Raw genomic sequence first — 23,284 nt, 5'->3', positions numbered from 1 at the left:
ATTCCATTACTTCTTGGGCCTTTTGTAAATGAGGCTTCTATTGATCAGATATATAAGGAACTTTTTCTAAGTTTTATCACTTTGATGTGTACACTTCTTTTGATTCTAGAAATTTGGTGGGCTGTAATACCTGAATGGAAACGTCCTGCTTTCACTGTTTGTCCCCTCCCCCCAAAAAATCACGGTGGTCTCTGAAACTCCATGTCTTGTATATTGATTCCTACGTGTGATGGCTTGTGGACTTTCACCATTTAATGAAAGAAAAAAACATTTATGCTTACCTGATAAATTAATTTCTTTCATGAGGGGGTGAGTCCATGAGAACCCTCCCTTTCTTTTTGTTCAGGTGGTGGCAGTACTTGTTTTGCACTTCTTTATGCCCACTTTATCTTTCCTGCTTTTCTTTTTTCCTCATCTACTTGGCTATATGTATGACTGGGGGATCATGAGAAGTGGGAGGGATTAAAAAGCTTTGGTCTGTTGTGGTGTCTTTTGCCTCCTAGTGGTCAGGAGGGGAATATTCCCACTTGTGATGACTCGTGGACTTCCACCATCATGAAAGAAATTAATTTATCAGGTAATTATTTTTTTATACACACAATAAAATGTAAAATAAAACAAACCTTAATTTTCTTTAAAACATTTTTTTGAATGTGGTTTCGTTTAAAAATTATTATTTTTTATTTTCTCCCTCAGCTCTTGCATCTGGTGGATCTCTTCCAATAACATCACTGGATGCTAGTGGTAACTTGGTCTTTGCCAATGCTGGAGGAACACCTAATATTGTGACTGCTCCCTTGTTCCTTAATCCTCAGAACCTCTCTCTGCTTACCAGCAATCCTGTTAGCTTGGTCTCTGCAGCATCTACGGGGGTCACTGGATCCCTTGCAAGCCTTCATGCCACCTCCTCTTCAATTGAATCCATCCAGAACTCTCTTTTCACAATGGCCTCTGCCAGCGGAGCTGCTTCCACCACTACTACGGCCTCAAAGGCACAGTGAACCAAGGGGAATTACAATGGCTTTTGTCAGATCATGGCGACAGTTGAGCTTACTGTTGATCAACGAAAGATAACAATGTGATTTGACTGCCTCTCGACGTGTTGGAAGTTAGAGAGGAGAAAAGAACTAACTCAAAGAGAACAAATAATTGATGGACATTTTGCCTAATTTTATAATAAACTTTCTCTTTTCAGGATCGCTTCCCTGATCAGAGAACTTTCTAACCAAAAATGTTAAGAAAAAAAAAAAAAATAACAAAAAAAAAGTGAAAGGACTACTTATCATTTCCAGCAGTCACATGGACAAGTTAAGGTTGGTTATCAAAAATACGACATAGGAAGGGGGAATTTGTTTTGAATATACTTTTTATTTTTAATTATCATTTTGTACAGGTCTGTTGTACAGACCTTTATGTCATGCAAGGTGTTTATAATCATATCAATAATATTGGGGTTCCTTACATAACTGGTACAGTTTAGGCAGGCCTGTAATACTGGTGTGTGTTTTTCCTTCCTCCCTTTCGGATAAGGTTCTAACTGATTCTAGTTAGTGAAATGCCTTTATGGAGCTGGACGTTGTTCAAGGCTTTATGGTCACTGCTATGGATATTATTCATGGTCTGCTCCTTGTCTGGCTTCTATAAGATTCTGGGAAATGTATTTAAGCTTTAAATTATTTTAGCACCTTGTGCAGAAGATGGAGCCATTAAGTCCTAAAAGATTTGTGCAAAGTTGCATTTACTTTATGCACCTACCATACATCAGTGAGCCTCTGTGGTCTTTGTAGCCTAGTCTCCTGTGTTAATTACAAAAAATGCATATAATGCTCAGCACCTGAACTGTCTGTCACTGGGTAGTGCACACTGGACAGGAGTAACAGCCAAAACTCCCCACTTATAACGAACTGTATGCAGAGTCCACAGCACTATAAAAATAGAAAATGTATTCAGCCACAAGCGAAAGCGGAATGATATGCGACGTTTCGGACTCTCAGGCCCTTAATCATGCAAGGGTTCACAATACACCTGTGTGACTATTATCTACCACATCTACCAATTACAGCTCACTACACCATAACCCCTTAAATACCATATAAAAAACACCACATTTATACTACCACCTAGTGGTTAAAAAATATTTGTTATTTTTGTAACAATATAAAAATTATTCACAATACATACATTTTATAATAAACACACTTCCTTTACTTTATGCACCTATCATACATCAGTTAGCCTTTGGGGGCTTTGTAGTCTAGTCTCCTGTGTTAATTAAAAATACATTGTTACTAATTTTGTGCTTAAATAGCAAAAATTATACATCAGCTGCAAATATCAGTGGGAAGCACTAGAGACATTTCAATGCCAAGTTCATTGGTTTTCTTTCTTAGCTAAGAAGATGCTGAGCTACTTTGCACAGATCACAAGGTTAAATGGCTTTGTTTTTGTGTGTGTGTGTTTTTTTGTTTTTTTTTGTTTTTTAATGTTGTGATGGACCTAAGTCAGCAGAAACGGCAATAAGTCATCCAAGGGACCAGACTTTGTGCTTGCCATGTCTGAAAGATAAGAATTTTGTGAGTGATCAAAAATGGAAAGTAATCTACGTTATATTTTTTTTTTTTTTTACCTAATATACCAATATATTTAAATATAATATACACTTAAAGCCAAAAATCTGAACGAATGATAACGTAGACTGGATCACTGCATTTGCAGTTTACTATATATATATATATATCCCGGAGGTGGGTGGGGACACTTTTCTACAAGTTAAAGCTGTCCAAATTTTGTTCTGAGTAGTGAGATTACCTTGTAACAAACTATGTGTGTGTGTATATAATTTTTTTGTTTTTTATATTTTTTCCTTTATTCATACCCATTGCACTGATTTGGGTAAACCTAAAACAAAAAAAAAAGAACCACAACAACCACCCCTGGGCTTATTTAGTCTTTAATTGTGTCTCTTGATCAAAGTTTTAAAGCAATTTTAAAGCTCTAACTCAAATAGACCAGTGAACTGCTGGCAGTAAACTAACCCGTGTCATTCAGTTATATATGTATGTTTTTGTTTTATTTTTATTAACCCCTTTTGCCGGAGAATTGGCCAGCAATTGTTTTGGTTGCATGCCAACTTCTGGTACAGAGGAAGGTTAACTAAGCTTGAACCAAAGTCAATTTCCTAGCAAGCTGCTGTACTAATGGACTAGTTTATATAAGTGCAGTTCAGGCGCAGTGAGTGACGAGATAGATGCTACTGACAATTTTTCATTTGTGTCTTTTTCTTTTTTGGTGTGGGTATTGATTTTATATATATATAAAAAACATGCTGCTTGTTTTAATTTTTTCCTTTAATGTTTTACTTTTAGGACAAACTCTAACTTGATAAATTCACATTTATTATTGTTTGTGTGTAAATATTAGCGTTAAGGTCGCTTTATCTCAAATAAGCCACCACTTTTTTTTTCCTCTCCATGCGTCCCAAAAACAATGTATTGGCCTATATTGGCTTCCTCTGCCTTTTTAAGTTCAAATCATTTACACTATTTTTTGGAGCACAATATAGTATTGTGGTTCTGATGTTAATAATGTCACTAGCCTTAATCTAGGCAAGCATTTTGTGCATTTCCCTAACATTATCAGCTAGGTATTCTGAGATGGTGCAAGGTAATAGATGCAGTTAGCCGCTTCACTGACTAAGATATGACACTGAAAAGGGCTATTGTATGGGTATTCGCTAATGTTGACTTTCAGTGTTTTTAAAACTTTTTTTTTCCCATTCTTTCTAGAGCACTGAAAAGAATGTATATTCATTTATCAAGACCATAAATAGTTATGTGACGTGTTAAACAAAGGGCAGATGCAGAGTTAAACAGAACCTGAGCCTCTTTTTGAATAACTGTACAATTCTAATAATTCAGAGAGTTTTGTAAACTCCTGCATTTTTAGAACTAACCAGTTTTCACAAATGTAAAGTTACTAAAATGTCACTCCAGGTTTTAATTGCTAATTAATGCAAGCCCCAAGTATTATATATCAACTGTAATCAGAATATACAGGAATGACAGAAGAATCCATATAATACATTCCTTGATATTAAGGAATTGCAAATTATTGGGCTTTAAAAAATATTCCTATTCATTTAATTTGCAACCAGTTTGTTTCTACTTTCACATGTAGATATGTCTTTTTGAGTAAATATATACTATTTACAAAAAGGTGTTTTTTCTTTTCTTTTTTTTTTAGCATAAAAATTATGTGACATTTTGTACTAGGGTGCAAGTTCCTTTCATGGCATACAATTTACCATTCAAAGCTATAGTATTTCAATATTTTAGCCTGATAGGCTCCATATATATTTACCCATAATTTAATTACCTATCCAACCCATTGGATTGGATAGGTAATTCAATTATTAGAATTTTTGGTCATTGTGGTGAGCATTTTTTATTAGAACTTTTATAACCAAGAAGAATTCTTCAAGCATCCATGTTATTGCGATGTCAACAATTTGATTTGCAGTGAGGGCTAGGGTTTCTTTTTTGTGTTATAGATTTTAGCCATTTTATCATGAATAATTATTTTCTTACACATTTATTATAGTGTGTCTATATTTCAATGAATATATTTTTAATCTGCAATCTAATTTTCCATTGTATACTCTTCATACAATTTTGTAGCATCCATCTGATACATCCCAATTTACTGACTGAGAAATATCAATTGTTCCCAACCTACTTGTCTATCCCATCTCCTTTTGTCATGTGGCAGCTCCAGAAATGATGGTTGTCCAGAATAGTTTCTGGTCATTAATAAAATACCTCATCTTATCTTGACTTTGTCAAAGATGGGCTTGAAATATCTGGGAAGAAAGAAAACTTTATACGCAGATTCTAGATGTAAATATTTGGTCTGTTTAAGATTGCTCAATACTGTATTTTTTCATGCTGGTTATTAGTAATGATTATTCATAATAGGTAAGGCAAAAAGAATACATTTATCTTAAAAAAAAATATTTTATTCACTTCTTGCCAAAGCTTAGACCTATGTGCTCTATTTGGCCCCATGCCACATAAAACCATTCCAATGATATCTATGGATATGTTGAGTTCTAAACTATTTGTCCCTATGAAATTTCTAAAATGTATTTCCAAATTCCAATGTTGTTTTCTATTTCTTTTTCACTACCTACCCAGTTTTCCTTGTCCACTCAGTTTTTGGGCAAAAGGGTTTATGGATAAAGCCTGAACTTAAGGACCCTGTTTAGTATAATGAGGTTTTGTAGGGAACCACTTATAAGAAATGTAAATAATTTAATTGGACTTGTGAAAATACCACAATTGTGTGTATCTATAAGTTTCTGAGGTCAGGTAAATGTCTGCTTAAAAACACCAATAAGTAAGTCATTCAGATAGTGTTGATGTTAAAAGGCCAGAGTTTCTCAATATGTCCTTAGGGAATGCTTTTTCCAAAGATGATGTAATTATTCCTGTTTTGTAGCCAAGAACTTTGTATTTCTTGTAACGGGTGCTTTAATTCAGTAGCTACTGGAAAGTATGATTGTTGTAGACCAAATAAAAAAAAAATGTAGGGCTACCTTGTAAAATAAACTTTTGCTGGTTAAGTACAATAGTGTTAAGTAAAGAACTCCAAAGAAATAAATAGAATCCTACTGGAATATAGCAAACCTAAGGGAGGTCTTGGAACTGGCCTCCTTTGTGGTCATGTTTATGCAGCATCAGTAGTGAGAATAGTTACTGGAAAGCAAAATTAAAGGTCCCATCTAACTTTTATTTGGACACTTTTTTTTAAATACATATTTCACTTGAAAGCTTTAGTAACACGTTTGTTTTACAGACGTAATTGATATTAATATTGTGAGTTTATGGAGAGCTCAATATGTGTTAGTGTAGGTAATGGGGTAATAAGGAAATAACACTTCTAAGATACTGGTTCTTGGAACAAAATATATGTAAGATAGAGTGGTTTACGGAACTTAAAGTCAAAGAAGGAAAGGAAAAAACTCAAATTTCACATTTGATTTCTCGTTTACGTCTTGCTCTTTCTTCAGATCTTACATTTTCTGGTGGTTGAGTGGACGCGTTCCATTTAAATATGCTTATCCCATTGCAGTGCTGAAAAATGTATCTGGTTATTTTTCCCACAATCAATTAATGACAAGTAGGTTCTCAGATGATCACCTTTTTCCTTTCCTTCTTTTAGTTTCAAAGCCTAGATGAGTAGTCATTTGGGGTCTGCTCCATAACAGGTACAGGGGCTGTTGTATACCTCATTTTAAAACTCTTAAAAGAGTGACTTGCTTTAACTTTCTCTAAAACCCTAGAGTTGCCAACTCTGCTCTGACTAAGGTTGACCCTCTGGCCAGTAGCACCACATGACCGGTAATATGAGATGTTGAGCCTGCTCACTGCCCATTAGTACATTTTATAGCTTATACTTAGGAAATACTATAGGATTTGAACTTCGGCAGCTTTAATATAAGTTCTAACCACAGTTTCTGAAATTCCTCGGCTATTCTGCTGCCTTTTCACATTAAACTTATAATGTGCATGATGGGAACACTTTATATAATAAATGACTCCTATAAATCTTCAATATTAACTGCTGTATCTCAGTTTTCTTTGTTTTTTACAGTTTTATTTCTATGACCAAGAATAGTTTTAAAAAAATAAATAAATACAAAACTGGTAACAGGCAATGAGTTTGTGGACAATCTCATAATAGCTGACTGAAATCACATGCTATCAGCTTATTCGCTATGAATGTAGCAGTTCCTCTCTTGCACTACATTTCTCTTTGCCGCGTCACTGTGCTGCTGCTGCTAATGCCAAGGTCGGTTTCTTTGTCTTGTTTTGTTACTTTTTCAATTTCCAGCCAAAACCAAAGACTTCTCTATGATTGTATAAACTCAAAACAAACAAACAAACCAAAAAGTTGTTGGCAAGAAAACATTTTCAGTCTTGGGCTAGTTTATGACAGGAACAGCAGAGAAAATGAGGGCACAATCCAACAATACACTGAAATGTGAGGTCTTTTCGCAAAGGAAAAAAAATGCAGTCTAGAGCATTACATCTAGGCTTGCTCTTTACCAAATGTTGACACTTCTGAGCAAAAAGACCTTGCTTACTTGGCAAAATCACTGATAAAGGACAGTTAACTTTGCCCTTCTGTAACCTCATATTTCTCTACAGAGTGCCCTGTGCACTGAAGATGCTGGTACAATATTGGCTTCTCTGACAAGGTTCTTTAAACCCATCAGTGTTGGGAGTACCTTACGCTTAGTGAAGAGCAACGCATTCGAAGGCCACTCTGCTCTGTTGGATCTAACTCTTTGTGGGCTGGGTGATGTTGATTAATACAGGCTGAGGTGCACTTCCTTTCTTTTTTTGTGTTTTGTTTTTACAGCTGTAGGAAAGAGCTGCTCTATTGAAAAAAAAAAGTGTGTGTGTATATATATATATATATCTATATACACACACATATCCATTTATTTATATATATATGTATATATATTGATATGTATATATATAATCATTCAAACATCAAGACTGGAACGCTGCCCTTTTCTGTGATAACTGGAGCCAAAAATATGAAATGAACTAGTTAATATTTTTAAATGGTTAGAATTCTATACTGTTGTTTTTTTCTTGTGTGTGATAGATCCAGTCTTGATGCCTGTGCAGCTCTCTTCCTTTGTGTTTGTCCTTCTTCGCACCATGTGCAACTATGCATTGTATTTCTCAACTTTTTTTGTGCTAGACTAGGTAAATGCCTGTGACTTTTTAACTTTCGGGGGATTGCAAATGGAGGAACTTTTTACATGGATGTTTTTAATCTCAGTTGATTATGGGGTGTTTGGTTGTTGGGTCATACAAGCTCTATCCCAAAGCAAAATCCAAATGTTAATAATATTAGCCTGATGCAGATACCAAAGATAATTTCTTTCCTGCAGAACCTTAGACTTGTGTATTAAGTACTATTACCCAGAACTTGCATTAGTCTAACCTCAGTAATTCCAAAGCTTAGATGTATATTTTGGTATATTTCTGGGATATTAAAAAACTTGTTGTTGAAATTCTTGTTTGTTTCAGTGTAATGCTCTTTAAGTCATAGCATGGAGATTAACTGACCTGTCTTTCTCTTGGTAGTTTGGAACAATAGTATTTTTGTATGTTTTGGGTGTCTCTGTGTATGTATTAACATAACAGTTTTCACTGCCTAGATGTTCATATTGAAATAAAAAAAACACAAAAAAAAAACAAAATAAATCCTAAAATGTGTACATACTATACTATAATTAAAACAATCTTAGTATAAACTGGTTTCATTTTCACAGACTGCAATTTCCATCTTGGGTTGATTACATTTAAGGAGACAATCGCCATTTCTTCTCCTACAGCCAAAATATTTTTTTATTTTGTAGTAAATAGATATTTAGGTACAGTTTAAACATCAGACACTGTACAAAGTGCCAGATAAGGTTGTAATCCACAAATCCAAGTTATGCACTGTTTTCGCCTTTCTGGTAAAATAAGCTTTTATTTTATATATATATGTGTGTGTGTGAGTATGTGTATATATATATTTATATATATATTATGTATATATTATGTGTGTATATATATATATATATATATATATTTATATATATATATATATATTTATATATATATAGTGTGTACATAGATCAACTTTTGAATTGAACAGGTTATTTCAAAAAAGATTAAATGTATCAACTTAACTACATTATTTAAATTGAGAAATTTGGCGATTGTCTCCTTAAGAGGCACCCTGGTTTCCATAAACAATGAAAGATTATGTAGACAACAGTGATTCAGGATAAATGGTAGATTTTGTGTAGATGCATTTGTCTGCTGTAATTTTTTTTATATATATATATAGTAAACTTACTGTAACTGTACAGTTAATTTCTGTTGTAAACCTCATTAAACCATTTTTCAAGTGTTTTAATATTGTATTGTTTCACTTTCCTTGTTCCAAACAGCATCAAAAAAGCTTTATGTGAAAAAGAGCAACCCCTTTATGATGGGTGGTTAATTATTATATCTAGTCAAACACAGCACATTTGTGTTCATTTTTCTAACACTATTCCTGAGTTTCACATATTTTCATATAGAACACAATTAGATTTAAATAAAGCCTGTTCATGAAAGCCTACATATTGGTGAGATGAATAATAAACATACATGCAAAAACCCCAACATGCTCTAATATGTTAGATGTTTTTATTATTGCACTATTGCTTGTGTATAAATGTGAATTTAACCCCTGTAAAGGGGTTCAAAACAAAGCGTTAAAAACAGCTCCAGAGCAGCACTGCACTAATGAGAGCTAGCTTAACACATTTGGTGGGTCAATAACAAGAGTCAAATGTGTGGGCTGCCAATCACCAGATAGCTCCCAGTAGTATGTACATATCTTTTATAAAGGTGATGCGAGTCCATGAGACATTACTTTTCGGAATTCCACTCCTGACCCCTAGGATGAGGCCTTAAAACCCCTTGCACCTTACTGGAAACTAGCTTTAAAGCTCTATTTGCTGGCTACTAAGGCTTTTAGGCAATACTCTAGTTTGTTTAATTTTCCCGGTTCCAAGAAGGGTCAGAAGACTACAGCAGTTTGTTTAGCCTCCTGGTTGAAGTTTCTGACTCAGAAGGCTTACTTGGAGGCAGGACAGTCTCCTTCTACTACTAATACTACTGCCCATTCTACCAGATTAGTTGCTACTTCCTGGGCTTTTAAGAATCAGGCATCTGTTGATCAAATTAGCAAGGCAGCTACTTGGTCTTCCTTACATACCTTTGCTAAATGCTACCATTTCTTTCATGTAATTGGCAAGGGTCCATGAGCTAGTATGGGATGGGATATACAATTCTACCAGGAGGGGCAAAGTTTCCCAAACCTCAAAATGCCTATAAATACACCCCTCACCACTCCCACAATTCAGTTTGGCAAACTTTGCCTCCTATGGAGGTGGTGAAGTAAGTTTGTGCTAAGATTTCTACGTTGATATGTGCTTCTCAGCATTTTGAAGCCCGATTTCTCTCAGAGTACAGCGAATGTCAAAGAGATGTGAAGGGAGTATCACCTATTGAATGCAATGGTTTTCCTCACAGAAGATCTTTTTCATAGGTTCTCTGTTATCGGTCGTAGAGATTCATCTCCTACCTCCCTTATTCAGATCGACGATATACTCTCATATTCCATTACCTCTACTGATAACTGTTTCAGTACTGGTTTGGCTATCTGCTATATGTGGATGGGTGTCTTTCGGTAAGAATGTTTTCCTTTCTTAAGGCACTCTCAGCTATGGTTTGGCACTTTATGCATTAATATAATGTTCTAAATATATGTATTGTACTTATATTTGCCATGAGTCAGGTTTATGTATATTTCCTTTTGCACACTATCAGTTTCATATTTGGGAAGAAACATATTTATGAAAATATTTTTCTTACCTGGGGTATAGTCTTTTTTCATTTCGACTGCTTTTTCATTAAATTTTGTGGGCAAATTAGGCTTGCGAGGTCTCAAAATGCCAAAGTTTATTGCGTCATTCTTGGCACAATAATTTTTTGGTGCGAAGGTACGTCCGATGACGCAAAGTCGTCATTTCTCCAACATTGGTGTGTCCGGTCCACGGCGTCATCCTTACTTGTGGGAATATCACTTCCCCAACAGGAAATGGCAGAGTCCCAGCAAAGCTGGCCATATAGTCCCTCCTAGGCTCCGCCCACCCCAGTCATTCTCTTTGCCATTGCACAGGCAACATCTCCACGGAGATGGTTAAGAGTTTTTTGGTGTTTAAATGTAGTTTTTTATTCTTCTATCAAGTGTTTGTTATTTTAAAATAGTGCTGGTATGTACTATTTACTCTGAAACAGAAAAGGATGAAGATTTCTGTTTGTGAGAGGAAGATGATTTTAGCAGACAGTAACTAAAATCGATTGCTGTTTCCACATAGGACTGTTGAGATGAAGTAACTTCAGTTGGGGGAAACAGTTAGCAGACTTTTCTGCTTAAGGTATGACTAGCCATATTTCTAACAAGACCATGTAATGCTGGAAGGCTGTCATTTCCCCTCATGGGGACCGGTAAGCCATTTTCTTAGTCAAGCAAACAGAATAAAGGGCTTAATATGGGCTATAAAACTGGTAGACACTTTTATGGGCTAAATCAATTGCTTTATTTGGGCATTTTATACATGTTTATGCTGATAATTCACATTTATAAACTTGGGGAACGTTTTTTAACGGCAGGCACTATGTTAGACACCTTTTCCAGTCAGGGAGGGCCTTCCCAGTTGTAGGCTGAGCCTCATTTTCGCGCCATTACTGCGCAGTTGTTTTTTGAGAGCAAGACATGCAGATGCATGTGTGAGGATCTGAAAGTAGCTGGAAAAGTTTCTAGAAGGCGTCACTTGGTATCGTATTCCCCTCTGGGCTTGGTTAGGTCACAGCAAAGGCTATAGCTTGGACTGTATAGGGGTTAAATTTGTAAACGGCTCCGGTTCCGTTATTTTAAGGGTTAAAGCTCTGAAAATTGGTGTGCGATACTCTTAATGCTTTAAGACACTGTGGTGAAATTTTGGTAATTTTTGAACAATTCCTTCATACTTTTTCACATATTCAGTAATAAAGTGTTTTCTGTTTAAAATTTAAAGAGACAGTAACGGTTTTGTTTTATAACGTTTTTTGTGCTTTATTGACAAGTTTAAGCCTGTTTAACATGTCTGTGCCTTCGGATAAGCTATGTTCTATATGTATGAAAGCCAATGTGTCTCCCCATTTAAATTTGTGTGATAATTGTGCCATAGCGTCCAAACAAAGTAAGGACAGTACTGCCACAGATAATGAAATTGCCCAAGATGATTCCTCAGATGAGGGGAGTAAACATGATACTACATCATCTCCTACTGTGTCTACACCAGTTTTGCCCACGCAGGAGGCCCCTAGTACATCTAGCGCGCCAATGCTTATTACCATGCAACAATTGACGGCTGTAATGGATAACTCCATAGCAAATATTTCTCCAACATAGGTGTGTCCGGTCCACGGCGTCATCCTTACTTGTGGGATATTCTCTTCCCCAACAGGAAATGGCAAAGAGCCAGCAAAGCTGGTCACATGATCCCTCCTAGGCTCCGCCTACCCCAGTCATTCTCTTTGCCGTTGTACAGGCAACATCTCCACGGAGATGGCTTAGAGTTTTTTAGTGTTTAACTGTAGTTTTTATTATTCAATCAAGAGTTTGTTATTTTAAAATAGTGCTGGTATGTACTATTTACTCTGAAACAGAAAAGAGATGAAGATTTCTGTTTGTATGAGGAAAATGATTTTAGCAACCGTTACTAAAATCCATGGCTGTTCCACACAGGACTGTTGAGAGGAATTAACTTCAGTTGGGGGAACAGTGAGCAGTCTTTTGCTGCTTGAGGTATGACACATTCTAACAAGACGATGTAATGCTGGAAGCTGTCATTTTCCCTATGGGATCCGGTAAGCCATTTTTATTCAGACAGTAAATAAGGGCTTCACAAGGGTTTATTAAGACTGTAGACATTTTCTGGGCTAAATCGATCATATTTACACATATTTAGCCTTGAGGAATCATTTAATCTGGGTATTTTTTGTAAAATAATATCGGCAGGCACTGTTTTAGACACTTTATTCTATAGGGGCTTTCCCTAATCATAGTCAGAGCCTCATTTTCGCGCCGGTATGGCGCACTTGTTTTTGAGAACAGCATGGCATGCAGCTGCATGTGTGTGGAGCTCTGATACATAGAAAAGTCTTTCTGAAGGCATCATTTGGTATCGTATTCCCCTTTGGGCTTGGTTGGGTCTCAGCAAAGCAGATTCCAGGGACTGTAAAGGGGTTAAATATAAAAATTTATTTTAAGGGTTAAAGCTTCCAAATTTGGTGTGCAATACTTTTAAGGCTTTAAGACACTGTGGTGAAATTTTGGTGAATTTTGAACAATTCCTTCATACTTTTTCGCAATTGCAGTAATAAAGTGTGTTCAGTTTAAAATTTAAAGTGACAGTAACGGTTTTATTTTAAAACGTTTTTTGTGCTTTGTTATCAAGTTTATGCCTGTTTAACATGTCTGAACTACCAGATAGATTGTGTTCTGACTGTGGGGAAGCCAAGGTTCCTTCTCATTTAAATAGATGTGATTTATGTCATAAAAAATTTAGTAAAAATGATGCCCAAGATGATTCCTCAAGTGAGGGGAGTAAGCATGGTACTGCATCATCCCCTCCTTCGTCTACACCAGTCTTGCCCATACAGGAGGCCCCTAGTACATCTAGCGCGCCAATACTCCTTACTATGCAACAATTAACGGCTGTAATGGATAATTCTATCAAAAACATTTTAGCCAATATGCCCACTTATCAGCGAAAGCGCGACTGCTCTGTTTTAGAAAATACTGAAGAGCATGAGGACGCTGATGATATTGTTTCTGAAGGGCCCCTACACCAGTCTGAGGGGGCCAGGGAGGTTTTGTCTGAGGGAGAAATTTCAGATTCAGGAAAAATTTCTCAACAAGCTGAACCTGATGTGATTACTTTTAAATTTAAGTTGGAACATCTCCGCGCTCTGCTTAAGGAGGTGTTATCCAATTTGGATGATTGTGATTATCTGGTCATTCCAGAAACACTATGTAAAATGGACAAGTTCCTAGAGGCCCCGGGGCCCCCCGAAGCTTTTCCTATATCCAAGCGGGTGGCGTACATTGTTAATAAAGAATGGGACAGGCCCGGTATACCTTTCGTACCTCCCCCCATATTTAAAAAATTGTTTCCTATAGTCGACCCCAGAAAGGACTTATGGCAGACAGTCCCCAAGGTCGAGGGGACGGTTTCTACTCTAAACAAGCGCGCCACTATACCCATAGAAGATAGTTGTGCTTTCCAAGATCCTATGGATAAAAAATTAGAAGGTTTGCTAAAAAAGATGTTTGTTCAGCAAGGTTACCTTCTACAACCAATTGCATGCATTGTCCCTGTCACTACAGCCGCGTGTTTCTGGTTCGATGAGCTAGAAAAGGCGATTATTAGTAATTCTTCTTCTTATGAGGAGATTATGGACAGAATTCGTGCTCTTAAATTGGCTAATTCTTTCACCCTAGACGCCACCTTGCAATTGGCTAGGTTAGCGGCGAAAAATTCTGGGTTTGCTATTGTGGCGCGCAGAGCGCTTTGGTTAAAATCTTGGTCAGCGGATGCGTCTTCCAAGAACAAATTGCTTGACATTCCTTTCAAGGGGAAAACACTGTTTGGCCCTGACTTGAAAGAGATTATCTCTGATATCACTGGGGGCAAGGGCCACGCCCTTCCTCAGGATAGGTCTTTCAAGGCCAAAAATAAACCTAATTTTCGTCCCTTTCGCAGAAACGGACCAGCCCCAAGTGCTACGTCCTCTAAGCAGGAGGGTAATACTTCTCAAGCCAATCCAGCCTGGAGACCTATGCAAGGCTGGAACAAAGGAAAGCAGGCCAAGAAACCTGCCACTGCTCCCAAGACAGCATGAGATGCGGGCCCCCGATCCGGGACCGGATTTGGTGGGGGGCAGACTCTCTCTCTTCACTCAGGCTTGGGCAAGAGATGTTCTGGATCCTTGGGCGCTAGAAATAGTCTCCCAAGGTTATCTTCTGGAAGTGATTCATCCTGTTCCATTAAGAGAACGAGGGATGGGGTTCTACTCCAATCTGTTCGTAGTTCCCAAAAAAGAGGGAACGTTCAGACCAATCTTAGATCTCAAGATCCTAAACAAGTTTCTCAAGGTTCCATCGTCCAAAATGGAAACCATTCGAACAATCCTTCCATCCAGGAAGGTCAATTCTTGACCACGGTGGATTTAAAGGATGCGTATCTACATATTCCTGTCCACAAGGAACATCATCGGTTCCTAAGGTTCGCATTCCTGGACAAACATTACCAGTTCGTGGCGCTTCCTTTCGGATTAGCCACTGCTCCAAGGATTTTCTCAAAGGTACTAGGGTCCCTTCTGGCGGTGCTAAGACCAAGGGGCATTGCTGTAGTACCTTACTTGGACGACATTCTGATTCAAGCGTCGTCCCTTCCTCAAGCAAAGGCTCACACGGACATAGTCCTGGCCTTTCTCAGATCTCACGGATGGAAAGTGAACGTGGAAAAGAGTTCTCTATCTCCGTCGACAAGAGTTCCCTTCTTGGGAACAATAATAGACTCCTTAGAAATGAGGATTTTTCTGACAGAGACCAGAAAAACAAAACTTCTAAACTCTTGTCGGATACTTAATTCCGTTCCTCTTCCTTCCATAGCGCAGTGCATGGAAGTGATAGGTTTGATGGTAGCGGCAATGGACATAGTTCCTTTTGCGCGCATTCATCTAAGACCATTACAACTGTGTATGCTAAGTCAGTGGAATGGGGACTATACAGACTTGTCTCCGAAGATACAAGTAAATCAGAGGACCAGAGACTCACTCCGTTGGTGGCTGTCCCTGGACAACCTGTCACAAGGGGTGACCTCCCGCAGACCAGAGTGGGTCATTGTCACGACCGACGCCAGTCTGATGGGCTGGGGCGCGGTCTGGGGATCCCTGAAAGCTCAGGGTCTTTGGTCTCGGGAAGAATCTCTTCTACCGATAAATATTCTGGAACTGAGAGCGATATTCAATGCTCTCAAGGCTTGGCCTCAGCTAGCGAGGGCCAAGTTTATACGGTTTCAATCAGACAACATGACGACTGTTGCGTACATCAACCATCAGGGGGGAACAAGGAGTTCCCTGGCGATGGAAGAAGTGACCAGAATCATTCAATGGGCGTAGACTCGCTCCTGCCACCTGTCTGCAATCCACATTCCAGGAGTGGAAAATTGGGAAGCGGATTTTCTGAGTCGTCAGACATTGCATCCGGGGGAGTGGGAACTCCATCCGGAAATCTTTGCCCAAATCACTCAACTGTGGGGCATTCCAGACATGGATCTGATGGCCTCTCGTCAGAACTTCAAGGTTCCTTGCTACGGGTCCAGATCCAGGGATCCTAAGGCGACTCTAGTAGATGCACTAGTAGCACCTTGGACCTTCAAACTAGCCTATGTATTCCCGCCGTTTCCTCTCATCCCCAGGCTGGTAGCCAGGATCAATCAGGAGAGGGCGTCGGTGATCTTGATAGCTCCTGCGTGGCCACGCAGGACTTGGTATGCAGATCTGGTGAATATGTCATCGGCTCCACCATGGAAGCTACCTTTGAGACGAGACCTTCTTGTTCAAGGTCCGTTCGAACATCCGAATCTGGTCCCACTCCAGCTGACTGCTTGGAGATTGAACGCTTGATCTTATCAAAGCGAGGGTTCTCTGATTCTGTTATTGATACTCTTGTTCAGGCCAGAAAGCCTGTAACTAGAAAAATTTACCACAAAATTTGGAAAAAATATATCTGTTGGTGTGAATCTAAAGGATTCCCTGGGGACAAGGTTAAGATTCCTAAGTGTCTATCCTTCCTTCGAGAAGGATTGGAAAAAGGATTATCTGCAAGTTCCTTGATGGGACAGATTTCTGCCTTGTCTGTGTTACTTCACAAAAAGCTGGCAGCTGTGCCAGATGTTCAAGCCTTTGTTCAGGCTCTGGTTAGAATCAAGCCTGTTTACAAACCTTTGACTCCTCCTTGGAGTCTCAACTTAGTTCTTTCAGTTCTTCAGGGGGTTCCGTTTGAACCCTTACATTCCGTTGATATTAAGTTATTATCTTGGAAAGTTTTGTTTTTGGTTGCAATTTCTTCTGCTAGAAGAGTTTCAGAATTATCTGCTCTGCAGTGTTCTCCTCCTTATCTGGTGTTCCATGCAGATAAGGTGGTTTTACGTACTAACCTGGTTTTCTTCCAAAAGTTGTTTCTAACAAAAACATTAACCAGGAGATAGTCGTGCCTTCTCTGTGTCCGAAACCAGTTTCGAAGAAGGAACGTTTGTTGCACAATTTGGATGTTGTTCGCGCTCTAAAATTCTATTTAGATGCTACAAAGGATTTTAGACAAACATCTTCCTTGTTTGTTGTTTATTCTGGTAAAAGGAGAGGTCAAAAAGCAACTTCTACCTCTCTCTCTTTTTGGATTAAAAGCATCATCAGATTGGCTTACGAGACTGCCGGACGGCAGCCTTCTGAAAGGATCACAGCTCCTTCCACTAGGGCTGTGGCTTCCACATGGGCCTTCAAGAACGAGGCTTCTGTTGATCAGATATGTAGGGCAGCGACTTGGTCTTCACTGCACTCTTTTACCAAATTTTACAAGTTTGATACTTTTGCTTCTTCTGAGGCTATTTTTGGGAGAAAGGTTTTGCAAGCCGTGGTGCCTTCCATTTAGGTGACCTGATTTGCTCCCTCCCTTCATCCGTGTCCTAAAGCTTTGGTATTGGTTCCCACAAGTAAGGATGACGCCGTGGACCGGACACACCTTTGTTGGAGAAAACAGAATTTTTGTTTACCTGATAAATTACTTTCTCCAACGGTGTGTCCGGTCCACGGCCCGCCCTGGTTTTTTAATCAGGTCTGATAATTTTTTTTTTCTTTAACTACAGTCACCACGGTATCATATGGTTTCTCCTATGCAAATATTCCTCCTTAACGTCGGTCGAATGACTGGGGTAGGCGGAGCCTAGGAGGGATCATGTGACCAGCTTTGCTGGCTCTTTGCCATTTCCTGTTGGGGAAGAGAATATCCCACAAGTAAGGATGACGCCGTGGACCGGACACACCGTTGGAGAAAGTAATTTATCAGGTAAACATAAATTCTGTTTTTATCCAAAATGCCTACATATCAGAGAAAGCGCAATTGCTCTGTTTTAAACACTGAAGAGCAGGAGGGCGCTGATGATAATTGTTCTGTCATACCCTCACACCAATCTGAAGTGGCCATGAGGGAGGTTTTGTCAGATGGGGAAATTTCAGATTCAGGAAAAATTTCTCAACAAGCTGAACCTGATGTTGTGACATTTAAATTTAAATTAGAACATCTCCGCGCACTGCTTAAGGAGGTGTTATCTACTCTGGATGATTGTGACAACTTGGTCATTCCAGAGAAATTATGGAAGATGGACAAGTTCCTAGAGGTTCCGGTGCACCCCGACGCTTTTCCTATACCCAAGCGGGTGGCGGACATAGTGAATAAGGAGTGGGAAAAGCCCGGCATACCTTTTGTTCCCCCCCTATATTTAAGAAATTATTTCCTATGGTCGACCCCAGAAAGGACTTATGGCAGACAGTCCCTAAGGTCGAGGGGGCAGTTTCTACTCTAAACAAGCGCACTACTATTCCTATCGAGGATAGTTGTGCTTTCAAAGATCCTATGGATAAAAAATTGGAGGGTTTGCTTAAAAAGATTTTTGTACAGCAAGGTTACCTTCTACAACCCATTTCGTGCATTGTTCCTGTCACTACAGCAGCGTGGTTCTGGTTCGAGGAACTAGAAAAGTCGCTCAGTAGAGAGACTCCATATGAGGAGGTTATGGACAGAGTTCACGCACTTAAGTTGGCTAACTCTTTTATTTTAGATGCCGCTTTGCAATTAGCTAGATTAGCGGCGAAAAATTCAGGGTTTGCAATCGTGGCGCGCAGAGCGCTTTGGCTAAAGTCTTGGTCAGCGGATGTGTCATCCAAGACAAAATTGCTTAACATCCCTTTCAAAGGTAAAACTCTATTTGGACCAGAATTGAAAGAGATTATCTCAGACATCACTGGGGGAAAGGGCCACGCCCTTCCACAAGATAGGCCTTTCAAGGCCAAGAATAAGTCTAATTTTCGTTCCTTTCGCAATTTCAGGAACGGACCGGCCTCTAATTCTGCATCCTCTAAGCAAGAGGGTAATGCCTCACAACCTAAACCAGCCTGGAAACCGATGCAAGGCTGTAACAAGGGTAAGCAGGCCAAGAAGCCTGCTGCTGCTAACAAAACAGCATGAAGGAGTAGCCCCCGATCCGGGACCGGATCTAGTAGGGGGCAGACTCTCTCTCTTTGCTCAGGCTTGGGCAAGAGATGTTCAGGATCCCTGGGCACTAGAAATAGTTTCTCAGGGTTATCTTCTGGAATTCAGGGAACTACCCCCAAGGGGAAGATTCCACATGTCTCACTTATCCTTAAACCAAATAAAGAGACAGGCGTTCTTACATTGTGTAGAAGACCTGTTAAAGATGGGAGTGATACACCCAGTTCCAATAAAGGAACAAGGAATGGGATTTTATTCAAATCTGTTCGTAGTTCCCAAAAAAGAGGGAACTTTCAGACCAATTTTGGATTTGAAGATCCTAAACAAATTTCTCAGGGTACCATCGTTCAAGATGGAAACCATTCGAACGATTCTACCCACTATCCAGGAAGGTCAATTTATGACTACCGTGGATCTAAAGGATGCGTACCTACATATTCCTATCCACAAAGAACATCATCAGTTCCTAAGGTTCGCCTTTCTGGACAAACATTACCAGTTTGTGGCCCTCCCATTCGGGTTAGCCACTGCTCCAAGGATTTTCACAAAGGTACTAGGGTCCCTTCTAGCGGTTCTAAGACCGAGGGGCATTGCAGTAGTACCTTACTTGGACGACATTCTAATACAAGCGTCGTCCCTGTCAAAAGCAAAGGCTCATACAGACATCGTTCTGGCCTTTCTCAGATCACACGGATGGAAGGTGAACATAGAAAAAAGTTCTCTGTCTCCGTCAACAAGAGTTCCCTTCTTGGGAACAATAATAGATTCTTTAGAAATGAGGATTTTTCTGACAGAGGTCAGAAAGTCAAAACTTCTAAGCACTTGTCAAGTTCTTCATTCTGTTCCACGTCCTTCCATAGCGCAGTGCATGGAAGTAGTAGGGTTGATGGTTGCAGCAATGGACATAGTTCCTTTTGCACGAATTCATCTAAGACCATTACAACTGTGCATGCTCAAACAGTGGAATGGGGACTATACAGACTTGTCTCCAATGATTCAAGTAGATCAGAAGACCAGAGATTCACTCCGTTGGTGGCTGACCCTGGACCATCTATCCCAGGGAATGAGCTTCCGCAGACCAGAGTGGGTCATTGTCACGACCGACGCCAGTCTAGTGGGCTGGGGCGCGGTCTGGGAATCCCTGAAAGCTCAGGGACTATGGTCTCGGGAAGAGTCTCTTCTCCCGATAAACATTCTGGAACTAACAGCGATCTTCAATGCTCTCAGGGCTTGGCCTCAGCTAGCAAAGGCCAGATTCATAAGATTCCAATCAGACAACATGACGACCGTTGCGTATATCGATCATCAGGGGGGAACAAGGAGTTCCCTGGCGATGAAAGAAGTGACCAAAATAATTCAATGGGCGGAGGATCACTCCTGCCACCTATCTGCGATCCACATCCCAGGTGTGGAAAACTGGGAAGCGGATTATCCGAGTCGTCAGACATTCCATCCGGGGGAGTGGGAACTCCACCCGGAGATCTTTGCCCAACTAACTCAATTATGGGGCATTCCAGACATGGATCTGATGGCGTCTCGTCAGAACTTCAAGGTTCCTTGCTACGGGTCCAGATCCAGGGATCCCAAGGCGACTCTAGTAGATGCACTAGTAGCACCTTGGACCTTCAACCTAGCTTATGTATTTCCACCGTTTCCTCTCATTCCCAGGCTGATAGCCAGGATCAAACAGGAGAGGGCCTCGGTGATCTTGATAGCTCCCGCGTGGCCACGCAGGACTTGGTATGCAGACCTGGTGAATATGTCATCGGTTCCACCATGGAAGCTACCTTTGAGACAGGACCTTCTTGTTCAGGGTCCATTCGAACATCCAAATCTGATCTCCCTCCAGCTGACGGCTTGGAGATTGAACGCTTGATTCTATCAAAGCGTGGGTTTTCAGATTCTGTGATAGATACTCTGGTTCAGGCCAGAAAACCGGTAACTAGAAAGATTTACCATAAAATATGGAAAAGATATATCTGTTATTGTGAATCCAAAGGATTCCCATGGAATAAGATAAAAATTCCTAAGATTCTCTCCTTTCTACAAGAAGGTTTGGAGAAAGGATTATCTGCAAGTTCTCTAAAGGGACAGATCTCTGCTTTATCTGTCTTACTACACAAAAGACTGGCAGCTGTGCCAGATGTTCAAGCATTTGTTCAGGCTCTGGTTAGGATCAAGCCTGTTTACAGACCTTTGACTCCTCCCTGGAGTCTAAATCTAGTTCTTTCAGTTCTTCAAGGGGTTCCGTTTGAACCTTTACATTCCATAGATATTAAGTTACTATCTTGGAAAGTTTTGTTTTTGGTTGCTATTTCTTCTGCTAGAAGAGTTTAAGAGTTATCTGCTCTGCAGTGTTCTCCGCCCTATCTGGTGTTCCATGCAGATAAGGTGGTTTTGCGTACTAAGCCTGGTTTTCTTCCAAAGGTTGTTTCTAACAAGAATATTAACCAGGAGATAGTTGTACCTTCTTTATGTCCGAATCCAGTTTCAAAGAAGGAACGTTTGTTACACAATTTGAACGTAGTCCGTGCTCTAAAATTCTATTTAGAGGCTACAAAAGATTTCAGACAAACATCTTCTTTGTTTGTTGTCTATTCTGGTAAAAGGAGAGGTCAAAAAGCAACTTCTACCTCTCTTTCCTTTTAGCTTAAAAGCATCATCCGATTGGCTTATGAGACTGCCGGACGGCAGCCTCCTGAAAGAATCACAGCTCACTCCACTAGGGCTGTTGCTTCCACATGGGCCTTCAAGAACGAGGCTTCTGTTGACCAGATATGTAAGGCAGCGACTTGGTCTTCACTGCACACTTTTGCCAAATTTTACAAATTTGATACTTTTGCTTCTTCGGAGGCTATTTTTGGGAGAAAGGTTTTGCAAGCCGTGGTGCCTTCCGTTTAGGTAACCTGATTTGCTCCCCCCTTCATCCGTGTCCTAAAGCTTTGGTATTGGTTCCCACAAGTAAGGATGACGCCGTGGACCGGACACACCAATGTTGGAGAAAACAGAATTTATGCTTACCTGATAAATTACTTTCTCCAACGGTGTGTCCGGTCCACGGCCCGCCCTGGTTTTTTAATCAGGTCTGATGAATTATTTTCTCTAACTACAGTCACCACGGTACCATATGGTTTCTCCCATATTTTTCCTCCTGTCCGTCGTTCGAATGACTGGGGTGGGCGGAGCCTAGGAGGGACTATATGGCCAGCTTTGCTGGGACTCTTTGCCATTTCCTGTTGGGGAAGAGATATTCCCACAAGTAAGGATGACGCCGTGGACCGGACACACCGTTGGAGAAAGTAATTTATCAGGTAAGCATAAATTCTGTTTTCCGGCATCTTAGTTGACACAGAGTTCCTTGCACAAGGTTGCGTCTTCAATGACGCGAGTGTGTCATTTCCAGATGTTGTTAGCGCCAAAAAAAATTCAGTTTGCATTGTGCGTCATACTTGGCGCCAAATAATTTCATTATTTAAAACCCCATTCCTATATGCCTCTCGCCTTTTTCTATGTCAGAGGTCTATGCTGTTTGTATTTTTTTCCCATTCCTGAAACTGCCATATAAGGAAATTGATCATTTCCTTCATTTAATTGGCAAGAGTCCATGAGCTAGTGACGTATAGGATATACAATCCTACCAGGAGGGGCAAAGTTTCCCAATCCTCAAAATGCCTATAAATACACCCCTCACCACACTCACAATTCAGTTTTACAAACTTTGCCTCCTTTGGAGGTGGTGATGTAAGTTTTTGCTAAGATTTCTACGTTGACATGCACTTCTCAGTATTTTGAAGCCCAATTCCTCTCAGAGTACAGCGAGGGTCAGAGGGATGTGAAGGGAGTATCACCTATTCCTATTGAATGCAATGGTTTTCCTCACGGGAGATCCATTTCATAGGTTCTCTGTTATCGGTCGTAGAGATTCATCTCATACCTCCCTTTTCAGATCGACAATATACTCTCATGTACCATTACCTCTACTGATAACTGTTTCAGTACTGGTTTGGCTATCTGATATATGTGGATGGGTGTCTTTCGGTAAGTATGTTTTTATTACTTAAGACACCTCAGCTATGGTTTGGCACTTTATGCATTAATATAAAATTCTAAATATATGTATTGTACTTATATTTGCCATAAGTCAGGTTCATGTATTTCCTTTTGCAGATTGTCAGTTTCATATTTGGGGAAAGTACATTTTAAGAAATTTTTTTCATACCTGGGGTTTAGTCTTTTTTCAATTGACTAAATTTTCAAATTGCGGGCTGGATTAGGCTTGCGG

General features: G+C 39.7%; 1 protein-coding gene across 1 annotated transcript in view; it reads left to right on the top strand.

Moving 5' to 3' along the window:
- The window catches only part of POU2F1 (POU class 2 homeobox 1), a 215,046-nt gene extending 206,058 nt beyond the window's left edge, over nucleotides 1–8,988 (top strand). The window contains exon 11 of the mRNA XM_053705861.1: nucleotides 697–8,988. Within this exon, the coding sequence (XP_053561836.1) occupies nucleotides 697–1,001 (305 nt within the window). The 3' untranslated portion in view covers nucleotides 1,002–8,988. The remainder of the gene's footprint in view (nucleotides 1–696) is intronic.
- The last annotated feature ends 14,296 nt before the right edge of the window (nucleotides 8,989–23,284 follow it).

The sequence above is a fragment of the Bombina bombina genome, chromosome 3, assembly GCF_027579735.1.
Source record: "Bombina bombina isolate aBomBom1 chromosome 3, aBomBom1.pri, whole genome shotgun sequence".
Lineage (NCBI taxonomy): Eukaryota > Metazoa > Chordata > Amphibia > Anura > Bombinatoridae > Bombina > Bombina bombina.
Note: the sequence above shows the minus strand (reverse complement) of the source record. Positions and strands in the feature narration are given on the sequence as shown.